General features: G+C 44.8%; 1 protein-coding gene and 1 long non-coding RNA gene across 4 annotated transcripts in view; one reads left to right on the top strand and one right to left on the bottom strand.

Annotated features, from left to right (window-relative positions):
- Positions 1-9,502, bottom strand: part of AIG1 (androgen induced 1) — a 147,303-nt gene extending 137,801 nt beyond the window's left edge. Inside the window, exon 1 of one of the 3 annotated variants that reach the window (XR_011854133.1) lies at positions 9,179-9,502. Coding sequence is in view for 2 of the 3 variants with exons in the window: in XM_072141350.1 (XP_071997451.1) it covers positions 9,179-9,319 (141 nt within the window). In the remaining variant the exon portion in view is untranslated. The remainder of the gene's footprint in view (positions 1-9,178) is intronic. The other 2 variants (XM_072141350.1, XM_072141349.1) reach the window with 2 other exon arrangements.
- LOC140121592 (uncharacterized) overlaps positions 9,486-16,192 on the top strand; it is a 40,170-nt gene continuing 33,463 nt past the window's right edge. The window contains exons 1-2 of the long non-coding RNA XR_011854134.1: positions 9,486-9,712; positions 12,645-12,705. This is a non-coding gene — a long non-coding RNA (uncharacterized lncRNA). The remainder of the gene's footprint in view (positions 9,713-12,644; positions 12,706-16,192) is intronic.

The following is a 16,192-nucleotide window of genomic DNA, read 5'->3' as shown; positions in this document are numbered from 1 at the left end:
TATTTCAAGTTAAAATTCAGGAAATGAGGTATTGCACCCTCTACCAACTTATTCATACACTGGCAAAGCCAAGTCACATAGAATCCATGCCTGGTTCATAACAAGAACACGAGGATGTATGGCAAGGTAGAATCCTCTTTATTTTAACTTTTGTTATATACCATATTTTTCGGACTATAAGACGCTTCTTACTATAGGACGCACCCCAGATTTAGGCTTCCAAAAAAAGGAAAAATATATTTTTCACCAATTAAAATATCCCTGTTGGTCGCACTAAAGCACAGCACACACAGACATACATTTACACACTTAGCACTGCATCATCCATCCACATACACACTCGGCTCACCTATACACACTCAGCTCACCTATACACACACACGTCCCCCATTCCCCTTCTTCTTACCCTGTCCCAGGGAAGCATGGGATCTGTGGTGATGTAAGAAGCATGTGATCAGTCACATGATTCTGACATCACCGCAGGTCCTGTAGGACATCGGGGAGAGCAGTACGGAGGCTCCTCTCTGGGAGATCGGGTGCAGCTCTGTGTCAGGGCATCACCCGATTTCCATTACAGGGGTCAGGAGGGTCTGGCAGCGCTGGATCCTCCTGACCCCTGGTCTATAAGACGCAGGGACATTTTAGCAAGATTTTTTCTTGCTTAAAAGTGCGTCTTATAGTCCAAAAAATACAGTACCAGTGTTATTTTACTTAACACTGTATGATGCTCGAACTACAAACTGTATTGAGAATGCACCTATAAGATATTGCTGGATGATGCTGCAACTGTACAGAGCCTGCGCCTTTAGGATGATGCTTGAATGAAAAACTATACTGAGACCATGCATTGAAGGGGTATTTCCATGAAAACAAGTTTCTTAAATATACTCAGGACAACAAAATAACACACTCATAATTCAATTAACAAAAATCCAGCATTTCACAGATATTATTCCGACCTGTCTATCAGTCCTGGCGTACACACTTTCAGTTGCCCTTGGCTTCCGACCCTGGATCTTCTGACTTTAGGATCGTCAAACATCTTGCCTGATGCTGTGGACCTGAGCTTCTCTCTCCCTCTGCTCCCTGCAGTGTCCCTCACCCTGCATTCCAGGACGAACTCACACTGAAACACACTCACTTACTGACAGCAAACAACAGCAGCAAGAGGAGAGCTACAAGCTACATAAGTTCTTTATTCGGGAAGGGGGAGGGAGGCACATAAAATCTGATAGTGTGTCTGGCAAACAGAGATGTAGCAGAGCTGAGCATGCAATATACATCTCATGGATCTCATAGTCTCTCATCTCTGATCTGTCTCATCTCTCTTTCTATGTGTCAGATACTAGTACAAAGTTCATAAGGTAAATGAAAGTGTATATAAGCCACATTGATCCATATTGTCAGCACACAAGATGGATCATAACATGTCTGCTTAGAGAGGCCCCACCCACGCTGAATTTTACACTGACAATCACTGAGTGATAGGAGCTAAAACAGCAATAAAACTGAGTAAAATTGTAAAGTAAGGGGGTTGAAAATAATCTTTATTGTGTAAACATCACTAGGGAATTGAAATTTGATAATTTGCTTTCATGAGCAAACCCTTTTAAGATATTGCTGAAGTCTTATCTTTTAAAGTATTGCTCTACGACGCTGTAAGTGCTAATAGTACCAAGTCTAGCTCTGCATTGTAGCATCCCATCAGTAGCTTCATGCAGTTCTTCACAATGCCCTAAAATTATTTCCAGATTAAATAATAATAATACATTATTTCAGTTTTCAACATGTCCCTAATCACAGCAGCCTCCTCGCCCTACCTAAGTGCCCTAAAGGGGCAATAGTTAGTTTTTGTTTGTCTGATTGACCATATGAAGAGCAGTATCTCTCCCATGTTTTTATACAGCATAGTCACATGTCTGGTTATAAACAATAAACCTGCCAGGACCTTGGTCTTATACTCATGACTACTATCATAAGGTCCTGGCAGGGTGATTGTTCATGGACAGATAAAGATCATCTTACCCTCCATCGGCTGCCATTGTATGGTCAAGAACGTCTAACTGATCAATTTACCTATCAAGAAAGTGGTGCAGTACCTTTAAAAGATGTATAGTGGTAATTCACCTAATATTTTGCTGTCCCCACTTACACACACATTGCAAAAGACATGAGGTAAAGTGGTCAACCCCTTTAATTGCTGGGAAGCTCATCAACCAGCTTGCATCCTCTTAGTAACCACAGTCAGCCTGAACATAGCTTTGATTGGCCAGGTAAGACATGTGACTCTGGTGTAATCAACCCCAGCCCCGTTAATCAACCAGTTTGCTGTGTTTTCCCTGAAGACGATCCTTACAGGAGTCGTGGTTGCCAAATCCAACAAATATGGTACGGACCCAAATTTGGCGGTTCAGACCTGCTCATCACTAATTTTTTGCAAAAAAATGGAGAGAAGGGTACTTGTCCATTGTCCAGAATGTGAATTAATAATTGAAGCCTGCAATGCATGAGACACAAGAGCCCAGTCTGATTTTGTGTGAGGTCATCTCTCCTCTATGACTGGTAAGAACAGTAGCTATTAAAAGTTTAGCGATTTCCTTCCAAATATGATCTTTGTAGAATTGTATAAGTAATATCTATGAATAACATATAGGTTGGCTGAATTGTTATACTACACCAATGGGTGAATTTACAGCAAAGGAACCGTTTCCAGGATGATTCATATAATCCTCAAGGCTCCAATGCTACCACCCATCAGAGTGGGAGAACTTGTGGCCTGTGCTGCATTCACATTTTCATTACTTTGTACAGCTTTCACAAGCAAATTAAGGTCAAGCACATTTTCACAGCATGTTGTCTTATTTTCTTGGTGATCTCAAAGGGACAGCTAATGCAGACCTTTACAGCTGCCACTGCGTATGCTTTACAATTCTATTCTGTTTACCACAAGCCATAGTGATAGAGAATGAGGCAGCCGTTAAAGGTAAACTATTCCAAATATCCTCAATGTGTCGAATGTAATAATCAACATCAGAGCTCAGAATGGACAATATCTGTATCTACGAGTAAGAAATAAGTGGAAATATGGTAATTATTTATTCCATGTCTTTGTATATATTATCTAATACATGATATTCTGCCCATTGGGAATTGTAAACTTTGACTTATGGACTGGATACAAGTTATCTTTAAAAGGTATATGTTAGCATACACACGAATGTATGCCACCCAGCTATGCACGGAATGGTGAGCTATTGCTGTGCTCACCATACCAAGCCCTGGCACCATAGCCGTCTATGGGGAACGTATACATCCCCCAGACGGCCGTGTGCATGAGCTACAAGTCCAGCTCTTCAATACCAACACTTTTCCTGCACATCTAGTTCCCCTAACACCTTTTTGGGCACTTCTTTGGCACATAATTAGACCAACGAAAAGCAAGTCCACCAACTTCTAAACCCCATGTTTTCTGATGCTCATTTATTCTTCTTTTGGTGCGTCTAAAAAAATATTAAGGCAGCGTGCCATAATGTCACATATAATGTCACAGTGCAGATAACAGCTACAAATTGGGTACCAAAATTTTAGCGCTTCTCAAAGCTAATTTGGACCACTTGTGCCATTTTTGATACCGTAGTACAGACATGACATAAGATAGCAGACTAAAGGGGTATTCTCATTTCAGCAAATTTATTTTATTGTTTGCATTATGAAAAATTACATGTTTTTCTAAAATATTTTCTGTAGCAATTCCTTATGGTTTTCTAGATCCCTGCTTGCTGTCATGCTATAGAAAACTTCTATGTTTACTTCCAGTGGACAGAAATCTGTCCATGATCACACAGGTGAACGGATCATTAGTATAATAGTGATTAATCAGAGCTGTGTGATATAATGAGCTGTGCACTTGTGTGATCATGGACAGATTTCTGTTCACTGGAAATAAACAAAGAAGCTTTCTACAGAAGGACAGCAAGCAGAGATCTAGACAACTGTGAGGAATTGTAAATTGTATATATAGAAAGTATATTGGAAAATTATAAAACTTTTCATTAAACAAACAATAACATTTCTTTGTTCAAATGGGAACATCCCTTTAAAAGAAACCTACCACCACGGATCTACCTATTAAGGCAGATCCGATGGTAAGCTCATCAATTGTTCGTAAGGATAGCCCTTTTTAGGGCTAATCCTTTAGTCCCCTGTATATTTTGTAATCTTTAATTGTCGTAATATGCAAATTTACCAAAGAGGCTACTGGGGCGTGGAGTTGCCGGAGCTGAGGCTATACGGCCGGCCACTCCACACCCCAGTAGCCTCTTTGACCCTCCTACTCAGACACATTCAGCGTGCAGCTACAAGGAGCTGTACACACTCGTCTGTGCATGCGCTGAACACAGGCTGATGGCTGTGTGTTCTTAGCTCCGAAGGAGAATCAAAGAGGCTCTCATTTAGCAGGATTTAATAGATTGTCCCAAATGACAGGCCAGGGAGCCTCTGTCATGGCACTCACAATGATGTCACAAAGGTGGTTCTCATGCAATTGCTGTAGTGCGGTTTTGGATCAGATTGTTATAATTGTTGGAGAAGCGAGCATTAGAATTTATACAACATTATGGCCCACATTTTGTAAGGCGCTTGTCTTACAAATTGCTTATTGCTCCCTGCATTGTCACAGGTTTCAAACGTATTGGCGTCCTGAGGACACCAATACAGTAGAAAGAAGGAGATATTTGGATTATAATTGTAGCTACCCTTTAAGGTCTACTTAACAGCATGAATCAAAGGCCCAGAGAAGGGGCTACAATGATAATCTGTTCATACCTCCTTGCTCCTCACTTTAAAATACAGCTGAATAAGGCACAGCCTGGGCTGCCTGTGACTGCAGGAGGAAGTCTTGAGTCCTGAATGACTGGGTAATGGCCTGGGTGCCCACAGAGAGGGCTCCGAGTGCCATCTCTGGCACCTGTGCCATAGGTTCGCCACCACTGTTATATGGGACTGTATATAGTGATTACTGGGGGAGCCGTATATACTGATTGTTGGGGGGTTGTATACAGTGAATACTGGGGGGCTGTATACAGTAGTTACTGGGGGCTGTATATAGTCATTGCTGGGGGAGCTGTATACAGTCATTGCTGGGGGAGCTGTATACAGTCATTGCTGGGGGAGCTGTATACAGTCATTGCTGGGGGAGCTGTATACAGTCATTGCTGGGGGAGCTGTATACAGTCATTGCTGGGGGAGCTGTATACAGTCATTGCTGGGGGAGCTGTATACAGTCATTGCTGGGGGAGCTGTATACAGTCATTGCTGGGGGAGCTGTATACAGTGATTGCGGGGGGAGCTGTATACAGTGATTGCGGGGGGAGCTGTATATAGTGATTGCGGGGGGAGCTGTATATAGTGATTGCGGGGGGAGCTGTATATAGTGATTGCGGGGGGAGCTGTATATAGTGATTGCGGGGGGAGCTGTATATAGTGATTGCGGGGGGAGCTGTATATAGTGATTGCGGGGGGAGCTGTATATAGTGATTGCGGGGGGAGCTGTATATAGTGATTGCGGGGGGAGCTGTATATAGTGATTGCGGGGGGAGCTGTATATAATGATTGCGGGGGGAGCTGTATATAATGATTGCGGGGGGAGCTGTATATAATGATTGCGGGGGGAGCTGTATTTAATGATTGCGGGGGGAGCTGTATTTAATGATTGCGGGGGGAGCTGTATATAATGATTGCGGGGGGAGCTGTATATAATGATTGCGGGGGGAGCTGTATATAATGATTGCGGGGGGAGCTGTATATAATGATTGCGGGGGAGCTGTATACAGTGATTGCTGGAGGAGCCGTATATAGTGATTACTTGGGGTTGTATATTGTAAATAACGGGATCTGAATACAGTTATCACTGGGGGAGCTGTTTATAGTGATTGCTGGGGAGCTGTATATAATGGTTGTTGGGAACTTTATATAGTGATGTCTAAGGGCTGTATATAGTTATTGCTGCAACCCTAATCCAGCTCTACTGCAGCTTGTTAATTATTGCTCAGTGATTCCATCTAGTCTGTTCCTGACCCTTGGTTAGATGCCCAAACCAAGCCATTTGTCAACTGTTATGGATTCTCAAGAACCATAGTCGGAGCAATAAGTGAAAAACTGAATAAACTTGCATACTACAGTATATATGTTGTAACTGACGCATGGTGTGTTAAAATAATGTCTGAGGTCTAGTATAGTAAAAATTGCATTCCATTGTTAAAGCATTGCTACTTACCTCCTGTATATATGTCTGCAACACTGTACTACTGTCTATCATGTTTATAAGTGCACAGCACTACTAATCCCAACAAATCTTATCTTCCATATATTGCCGCAGTACAGTACTACTATACTTATCCTGTATATACAGGCACTGCACAGCACAGTTCTACTACTCATTTTAAACTATTTTTCGAAAAATATTAGTACAACCTCTGACTGCTACTCTTATACTGTATGTAAGCGCACAGCAGAGTATTACTACACTTATCCTGGATATATAGGCAAATCACAGTATTATTAATCCTATGCGGTATATATGGGTCCTCCACAGTACTACTACTCTTATCCTGAGTATTAAGGCATAGCACAGTAATACTACTCCTATCTTGTATATATGGGCAAAGCATATTACTACTTTCCCCATCCTGTACATATGGGCAAACCATAGTATTCCTCTTATTCTGTAAATAGGGGCCAAGCCCAGAACTACTTCTCCCATCCTGTATACACTCACCGGCCACTTTATTAGGTACACCATGCTAGTAACGGGTTGGACTCCCTTTTGCCTTCAGAACTGCCTCAATTCTTTGTGGCATAGATTCAACAAGGTGCTGGAAGCATTCCTCAGAGGTTTTGGTCCATATTGACATGATGGTATCACACAGTTGCTCCAGATTTGTCGGCTGCACATCCATGATGCGAATCTCCCGTTCCACCACATCCCATAGATGCTCTATTGGATTGAGATCTGGTGACTGTGGAGGCCATTTGAGTACAGTGAACTCATTGTCATGTTCAAGAAACCAGTCTGAGATGATTCCAGCTTTATGACATGGCGCATTATCCTGCTGAAAGTAGCCATCAGATGTTGGGTACATTGTGGTCATAAAGGGATGGACATGGTCAGCAACAATACTCAGGTAGGCTGTGGCATTGCAACGATGCTCAATTGGTACCAAGGGGCCCAAAGAGTGCCAAGAAAATATTCCCCACACCATGACACCACCACCACCAGCCTGAACCGTTGATACAAGGCAGGATGGATCCATGCTTTCATGTTGTTGACGCCAAATTCTGACCCTACCATCCGAATGTCGCAGCAGACATTGAGACTCATCAGACCAGGCAACGTTTTTCCAATCTTCTACTGTCCAATTTCGATGAGCTTGTGCAAATTGTAGCCTCAGTTTCCTGTTCTTAGCTGAAAGGAGTGGCACCCGGCGTGGTCTTCTGCTGCAGTAGCCCATCTGCCTCAAAGTTCGACATACTGTGCGTTCAGAGATGCTCTTCTGCCTACCTTGGTTGTAACGGGTTGCGATTTGAGTCACTTTTGCCTTTCTATCAGCTCGAACCAGTCTGCCCATTCTCCTCTGACCTCTGGCATCAACAAGGCATTTCCGCCCACAGAACTGCCACTCACTGGATGTTTTTTCTTTTTCGGACCATTCTCTGTAAACCGTAGAGATGGTTGTGCGTGAAAATCCCAATAGATCAGCAGTTTCTGAAATACTCAGACCAGCCCTTCTGGCACCAACAACCATGCCACGTTCAAAGGCACTCAAATCACCTTTCTTCCCCATACTGATGCTCGGTTTGAACTGCAGGAGATTGTCTTGACCATGTCTACATGCCTAAATGCACTGTTGGATGATACGCGCGGAACGGTGCGAACAAAATACTATGTGAAGAACAATATATATATGTGAAGAACACATTGAAGAACACGGTGAGCAGGACGGAGACATCGAGGGAACAGCGGCACGGAGACACCGGGGCGGCACGGAGACACCGGGGAGCAGCAGCACGGATCCCGGGACAGCGTATCTCCCGACAAGTAAGCAGATGTGCCGAACATCTGCAATCTATTCTTCACTGTGTTTTTCACTGCGTTTTTCACTTAAATGATCCTGTGTTCACTGTTTTTATTCTATCCTTCACTGTTCTTCACATAACCTGTCGGGAGATAATATACGCGCGGAACAGTGAAGAATAGATTGCAGATGTTTGCATACATCTGCTAACTTATGAGAAGACATTCTTTTTCAATTAAATAACACATTTTATTCCCGAACCATGGTCCCTGGCTGGGTTGCATGCACGCTGCTGTACATAAACACATCACACAGAGCTGCCTGAACTGTCCAGACAGGACTAATCAACCTGAGCTGGATGACTTATACACAGCAGCAGGCGGATGGTGCAGCAATTGAATACATCTGCCTGCCAGGGACCACAGCGATGTAGTGCCGGGGGAGCCAACAGAGCGCCAGATCCTCATTTGATTGTTTTTTTCAGCAAAACTACTCAGTTAAGGGGTTAAACGAAATATGTTTCTGCCTCAGTGTAGCTACAGCATTCTCAAGCTATGTTTGGATCATACTACATAAAACCAAGTGGTAGATTTCCTTTTATGACCCGTGCATAGGATAGGTCATCACTATGAGATTAGTAGGGGTGATAGCAGAACCCCGACTGCATCCGCTATACAGTGTGAAGCGGCTATGCATGCTTATTGCTTCTGTCTTCCCATGGAGGCGGATGCCCTTCCATGTGATATAAAATGATGGAACAGTCACAAAGCGGATCTGCAGACCTGAGTTGTGTCTAGTCCAGGCCTTATTACTACTAAGTGCGCCCCTGCCCGGACTGGCACGGGACAGACCTTGTTATACCTTGCTCTTACATGTATACATTTCTAGGGGGAAGGCACAGCAGCCCAAGGTACTTCCAAAAAGTTTTTTACAGTAATAATTCAAAGAGAAATGTTGGCATTAATCAGGCGTGTATTGTACTATAGGGGTAGGATTATACGCCAATGTGTCTCCTATGGACCATGGCAGCGGGCACACAGGAGAGATGCAATGTACCCAGAACACAGTATACAATGTGTAGACATATATGTAGCATCCTGACTCACCAAGTCAATGAAGGTGAGAAATTTCCAGCTGCCCCCATAGGTCTGGTGCGCAGGCATCTCTATGGCCTTGTAGTGGCACAGCACGGACAGGTATGACAGCAGGATGGCGAGCCGCAGCACCTGGCACGGTATAAGAGCCATGACAGCCGTCCTGCGCCCCCTCTTACTGCACTGCCCCCTGCATGTGCAATGGACGGGAGGGTGAGCAGGGACAAGCAGCGGGCAGCCCGGAGGGGGAGGAGCAGTTGTTATGGTGATAAGGATGTGGTGATGTCACAACTGGTGGGCGGATCCCTAGGTCTGTCTGTATGACGGGTCCACAATCCTCCACACATGGAGCAGCATTTACAGACTTACAGACAATGGAGACGTCATCCATCATGAGGACATCACACGGCAACAGCGGGAGGAACGAGGGATTACATCCTATACATTCACGTCCCTAGGAACAACACATAGTATAGTGAATAGGTGTATACAGCTACACATTAACCCATGAACATCCAGACAATGTACAAACAAAGCAAGTAAAATGCAAGTAGTAAATCATTCGTGATATTTATACCTTAAAAACTATTTAATAGCACGATCCAATACTAATGATCAGATCTCTGTCTGAAATCCTAACATCACAAAAATGAAGTGATGCACTGCAGATGCTTCTAGCATGACATTGTGTGCTCCCATTGATCATTGAGGAGTGACTTCATTGTAGAATCTACATAGGGAAACTCAGATTGCACACAGATTCTTTGTAGTGCACTTTATAAAACCTTTGTTCAAAAGATCGTTTTCATCAATATTGGATTTTATTGTCCTTTGTTCTGGAAATGGACAACATGCACATTGTGTATCAACACATTAAAGGACATCTATGTGTATGTGTCCATAAGCCAAAATGGGTTCAGTGAGAAATCACTGATGTGAAAAAAACCCACCAATATTACTCTGTAACCATTATTTTTCAGAAATATCATTAGAGGACAACATTGATCACAAAGTAAACAAGGAAAAAACAAAAATAGTGCATGCTCACTCTTGGCGCTGATCTCGTCAGGTGTTCAGTTAGCTGTGCTCGTCTGGAGAAAATAACCTGGTCCAGTCCCAAGTAGACTTGTGCGTAGAGAAAAGAAAAAATCCTTCATTTCCACCAAAGTATAGGCTCTCCTAGTAGAAAAGTTCTAGCCATCCTTTATGATCACACATAATTGTTATCTCCATTAAGCATGGGAAGATACTTAGAGGGGCATTTATTAATTTTTGTGGCGCTGAAACCGTGCTATATTTTTCAGTGCGATGTAAATTTGTGATGTAAGGGATTAATGAATTGGTGCCCAGACTAAAAGGTTTACAACTCCCTAGACTTGCTTTCAGCTGCACTCTTATTACGCCACAAATTGTGCCAAAATTACCTTATATACTCGAGTATAAGCCTAGTTTTTCAGCACAAAAAATGCTGAAAAACCCAAACTCGGCTTCGACTCGACTCGAGTCAAAAAAATAAATCAAAACTCACTGGAGCAGGGCCTATCAGGCTATATACACTGGGGCAGGGGCTGGCAGGCTATATACACTGGGGCAGGGGCTGGCAGGCTATATACTGGGGAGGCTGTGACCAATGCATTTCCCACCTCCGGCTTATACTCGAGTCAATAGATTTTCCCTTTTTTTGTGGTAAAATTAGGGTCCTCGGCTTATACTCGGGTCGGCTTATACTCGAGTATATACGGTAGTTGGAAAAATAGAAGCACCAGAAAACTGGATTCACAAGTGGCTCAAAAATTTTGCACCCAAAAAACTAGTCAAGAGTGTCGGAAAACACAGATATTGTTGCGCTGACACTTCATAAATTAAGGTGCAAGAGGCGCAGAAAGGGAAAAAAAAGCTGCCAGTTATCTGTTTGAAAGGCCATAATAAATGCCCCCCCCTTAGAGACTATTTTACAGATTTATTGCCCAATTGGGATATCTGCAGTTCAAAAACTTTTTAGAAATGTTATCAACTTTCAAAAGTTCCCCTCCAACTGCAGATCCTCTTCTCGATCCCTGCCCGCTGTGCCAGGTTTGTGCGCACGAGTGACACACAGACTATGACTTCGGCAAGCAGCAGACAACATAGTCTGTGTGCCGCCAGCGTGCAGAGACCTGTCAGTACTGGCGGACCGGATCAAGTAGTGGACCTGCGGAGGTGGGGTCGGTGTAAAGGTGAGTACAGAATTTTTATGTGCTAGGGTGCTCGTCGGCTATATACTCGAAACTGGCTGGCTATATACTGGAGGCTGGCTGGCTATATTCAGGTGCTGACTGGCTATATACAGAGGGCTGGCTATATACAGGGGCTGACTGGCTATATACAGGGGGCTGGCTGGCTATATAAAAGCGCTAGCTGGCTATATACTTGGGGCTGGATGGCTATATACATGGGACTGGCTGGCCCTATTCAGGCGCTTGCTCGCTATATACAGGGGTCTGGCTGACTATATACAGGGGACTGGCTGGCTATAAACAGGGGACTGGAACAGCTGTCTTGCTATATACAGGGGCTGACTGGCTCTATACAGAGGGCAGACTGGCAATATAAAGGGGACTGTTTGGCTATATATAGGGGACTGGCTTGCTATATGCAGGGGACTGACTGGCTATGTACATGGAACTGACTGGCTATGTACAGGGGACTGGTTATATAAAGAGCACTGGCTGGCTTTATACAGGGCGCTGGATGGCTGTTTACAGGGGACTGGTTGGCTACATGCAGGGACTGGCTGGCGATATACAGGGGCTGGCAGGCTAAATACAGGGAACTGTCTGGCTGGCTATATACTGGGGTAGGAGGCTGAATATATACATGGAAACTGGTTGACTATACAGGGGACTGGCTGCCTATTCTGGGGGCTGGTTATATAGAGGGGTCTGGCTAACTATATACTTGGGAGGCTGTGACTAATGCATTTTCCACCCTAGGCTTATACTGGAGTCAATAGTTTGGTGGTAAAATGATGGATCTCGGCTTATATTCGGGTCGGCTTATATATAGTAGTATATATAGTAGATTTACATTTCTTGTTGGGATCATAATTAATATAGCTACAAATGGAATCAGTATATAAAAGTTTTCATTCAAACTGACATAAAGAGATTAGTCTAAAATGATGACTGAACCATCTTTATCAGTCATGCAAATGGAAAGGTGGTCTTTTTCTGTAAAGAAAAAATAACAAGTTGTTCTCCATTTGTTAGGTTGGAACACCTAGTACAGTTTATAGTAGAAAATAAATGTGTTCTACTCGCTGCCCCTATCCTTCTTTGGGAAGATAACAGTCTTAAAAATGACCGTCCTACCAAAATTGATGTATTATTTTGAGACTCTACCAGTCCAAGTCCCTATAGGAACCCTCCAACATGGGAGAGGGAGGTGACGTCACGCAAGAGCATACTGTAGCTGCTTTTTATAACTCTTTTTTTTACAGTGATCACATTGTGTCAACATTAAGAAGATCATCACAGGAATCGAGGAAAAGACAATTGGAGGCAAGTATGTTTAATTTAATTTTAAAGCTACCTTGAAGGTAGCCCCATTAACATCAAGCTTTTGGAAAAAATTCCATTTGTAAAAACATATTTGCAAACTGTAAGATGAGTAATGCTATGAATTATTTTCCCAACTTTGTGTACATTTTATTTAGTGTTCCAAGAACATACATTTCAAGTAAAATGCATCAAAGAGGTTTGTTACGTGAATAACATTGAGCGAGCTAGAACATAGGCATGTAAAGAACATACATACATGGCTGAAAATGAAAAAAATGTATGTGCACTAAATATTTGTTTGGATGTCATTTGTAATGCCACACTTACACACCTACATTGGTTTTTCACAAGTATGTGAACTGGGAAAAGTTATTGATTGGGGGGAATGCAGCCGTTATGTCACGGGTGCTACCGCAATCCCTATCTCAGATCGCGGGGGCACCTGTGCCCCTCAGTGTGCCCCGGAGCTCCGCAGATCTTACTGTCCCTGGCTCCAGCGGCAGCCTCCATGCTCCCACAAATAATTGGCGCTGGCCTGCTATAAGTGCCTGCCTCTTCCTGTGACCCTTGCTGGATCTTCAAGCCTTCCCCTGAAGAGAAAGCTCTCCTGTGATTCCTGCGTTCCTGTGTGCCAGTCCGTTCCTGTGATTCCTGCGTTCCTGTGTTCCAATCCGTTCCTGTAATTCCTGCATTCCTATGTGCCAGTCCATTCCTGTGTTCCTGGTCCGTGTGCCAGCTCCTGCGATTCCTGACGTGAGTCCTAGTGTACCTTCCTGTGCTATTCTCCTGCCGTCACTCCGGGTACAGACTGTCTCCTGCATTACTACCTTGGCAGCCACCTGTGGAACGACCTGGTGGTATCCAGCCGCGGCAAGGCCATCCCGCTTTCCGGCGGGCTCTGGTGAAGACCAGGTGCCACTTAGACTCCAGTCCCAGGTGTCGGCTAGTACCATCTCCCATGGTGGTCCAGGGGGTCCACAGACTCCCAGTCCCCAATGTCCGGGAAATGCCAGCACTTAGGGCTTCTGGGAGAAGCATCCCTAGATGTGAATTCAGCTTCTCCACGTCTGACTATTCCGGTGCTCCTCAGTGTTGGCACCAGTGCTCCTGTGCAAGTCTCATTCCTCTGGTTCTGCAGGGAACTTTGTGGATGCCGCTCTGGTCTCCCGGCATCACATTCCAATGGTCCCCCTCAAGTCACCACTCGTAATTTCCTCTGTAAGTGGACAGCTTCTTTCCGATCCGATCTGGTACCACACGGAACCTATCCGTCTTCAGGTTGGAGCCCTACATCAAGAAAACTTGGCCTTCTATGTCCTGCCTCGCTCCACATCAGCTCTTCTTCTGGGTCTTCCTTGGCTCCAACTCCATGCCCCGGACCTCAATTGGAAGACTGGTGAGATCCTGCGTTGGAGCCCTGAATGCCAATCCCGATGTACGACTTCAGGTCCTGTCCCCTAATGTGTCTTTCAAGTCTCTGGAGGGTCTGACAGCTTGTTACCGGGACTTTTCTGATGTCTTCTCTAAGAAACAAGCAGAGACTTTGCCACCACATCGTCCCTATGATTGCCCTGTGGATCTCCTTCAGGGCGCCACTCCTCCCAGAGGTCGGGTCTATCCACTTTCTGTTCCAGAGACGGATGCCATGTCTGAATGCATCAAGGAGAACCTGCAGAGGGGTTTCATACGCAAGTCCTTCTCTCTGGCTGGTGCAGGTTTTTTCTTAGTCACCAAGAAGGACGGCTCATTACGTGCCTGTATAGACTATCGGGGGCTGAACAAGATCGCTACCGCTACCCTCTGCCATTGATTATGGAACTCTTTGATCACCTACACGGTTTCAGGGTGTTCTCCAAGCTGGATCTTCGGGGTGCTTACAATCTCATCCGGATCCACAAAGGTGACGAGTGGAAGACGGCATTTAATACTCATGACAGGCATTTTAAATATTTAGTAATGCCTTGTGGAATGTGTAATGCCCCTGCTGTCTTTCAGGAATTTGTTAACAACATTTTCCAGGACCTTCTCTGCACGTGTGTCGTGGTCTACCTGGACGACATCTTGGTATACTCTCCTGACCTTGAATCCCACCAGACACACGTACGTCAAGTTCTTGGACGACTTTGTGCCAATCATCTCTACGCCAAACTGGAAAAATGCCAGTTTCGCCAGCGCAGCCTTCCATTCCTCTGTTACATAATTTCCAACAGGCCTTCAGATGGATCCACCGAAACTGTCTGCTGTTCTTCAGGGGCCAATCCACGTTCCTGGTCTCCTACAGCTGAATAGGCCTTCTCCAAGTTGAAGTCCACTTTTGCCTCGGCTCCAGTCCTCTCTAGGCCTGATACAAACAAACCTTTTCATCTTGAGGTGGATGTGCTCTCTCAGAGAGTGCCCAAGGGCTGAACTTCCACATGCGGCTTCGTTTCCAAGACCTTTTTCCCAGCTGAAAGAAATTATTCGATTGGAGACAGAGAACTGTTGGCCATCAAGTATGCACTAGAAGAATGGCGGTATCTTCTGGAAGGTGCTCTCCATCCCGTGAGTGTGTACACTGACCACAAAAACTTGTTACAGCCCAGCACTTGAATCCCAGGCAAGCCCGGTGGTCATTGTACTTTTCCCGTTTCGACCTGCTAATCCATTTTCATCCAGCTGACAAGAATGTCAAGGCTGATGCCCTGTCCCGGGCTTCAGATGTTGTTGGAGAAGAACCGGCTCCCCGGCACCTAATTTCTCTGGACCAGCTTGTTGTTGCAGCTCCAGTGGATCTTCGGCAGCTACCTCCTGGCAAGACATATGTTAGACCTGCTTTCCGGAGGAGGATTTTATCTTGGGGACATTATTCTCATGTGGCTTGGTCACTGATCTGCCTGTCTCCTCAGTCAGTACTGTCATCTGGGTGGTGACGGACCGGTTTTCAAAGATGTCCTATTTTGTTCCCCTTCCAGGTCTTCCGTCTTCCCACAGCTTGCCAGTCTAGTCTTCAGACACATCTTCCGGCTGCATGGTCTTCCAATACACATCGTGTCCGATCGAGGAGTCCAGTTTGTATCAAAATTCTAGCTTTCCTTACGTAACCAAATGCGGGTCAACCTTGACTTTTCTTCTGCTTCTTCTGCTACCACCCGCAGTCTAATGGTCAAGTGCAGAGGGTGAACCAAACTTTGGGCTACTACCTCCATCACAGGACAACTGGGCTGACCTACTACCTTGGGCTGAGTTCTCCTACAATTCCCTGGACTCAGGGTCTACCAGCTCGTCTCTGTTCTTTGTGGTCTATGGACATATTCCTCGCCCGCCTCTTCCGTTGTCTACTCCCTCTGATGTCCCTGCGGTAGAGGATTTGGTGCAGGACCTCAAGTCTATTTGGGACCAGACCCACCAGCCTCTTCTACGAGCTACAGACCGTACCAAGATCCAGGCTGATAAGAAACGACAAGATCCTCCTGTCTTCTCTCCTGGTGACAAAGTATGGTTCTCCTCC

This window comes from Engystomops pustulosus, chromosome 3, assembly GCF_040894005.1.
Source record: "Engystomops pustulosus chromosome 3, aEngPut4.maternal, whole genome shotgun sequence".
In the NCBI taxonomy this organism is placed as follows: Eukaryota; Metazoa; Chordata; class Amphibia; order Anura; family Leptodactylidae; genus Engystomops; species Engystomops pustulosus.
This window is presented reverse-complemented; position numbering and strand designations above follow the sequence as displayed.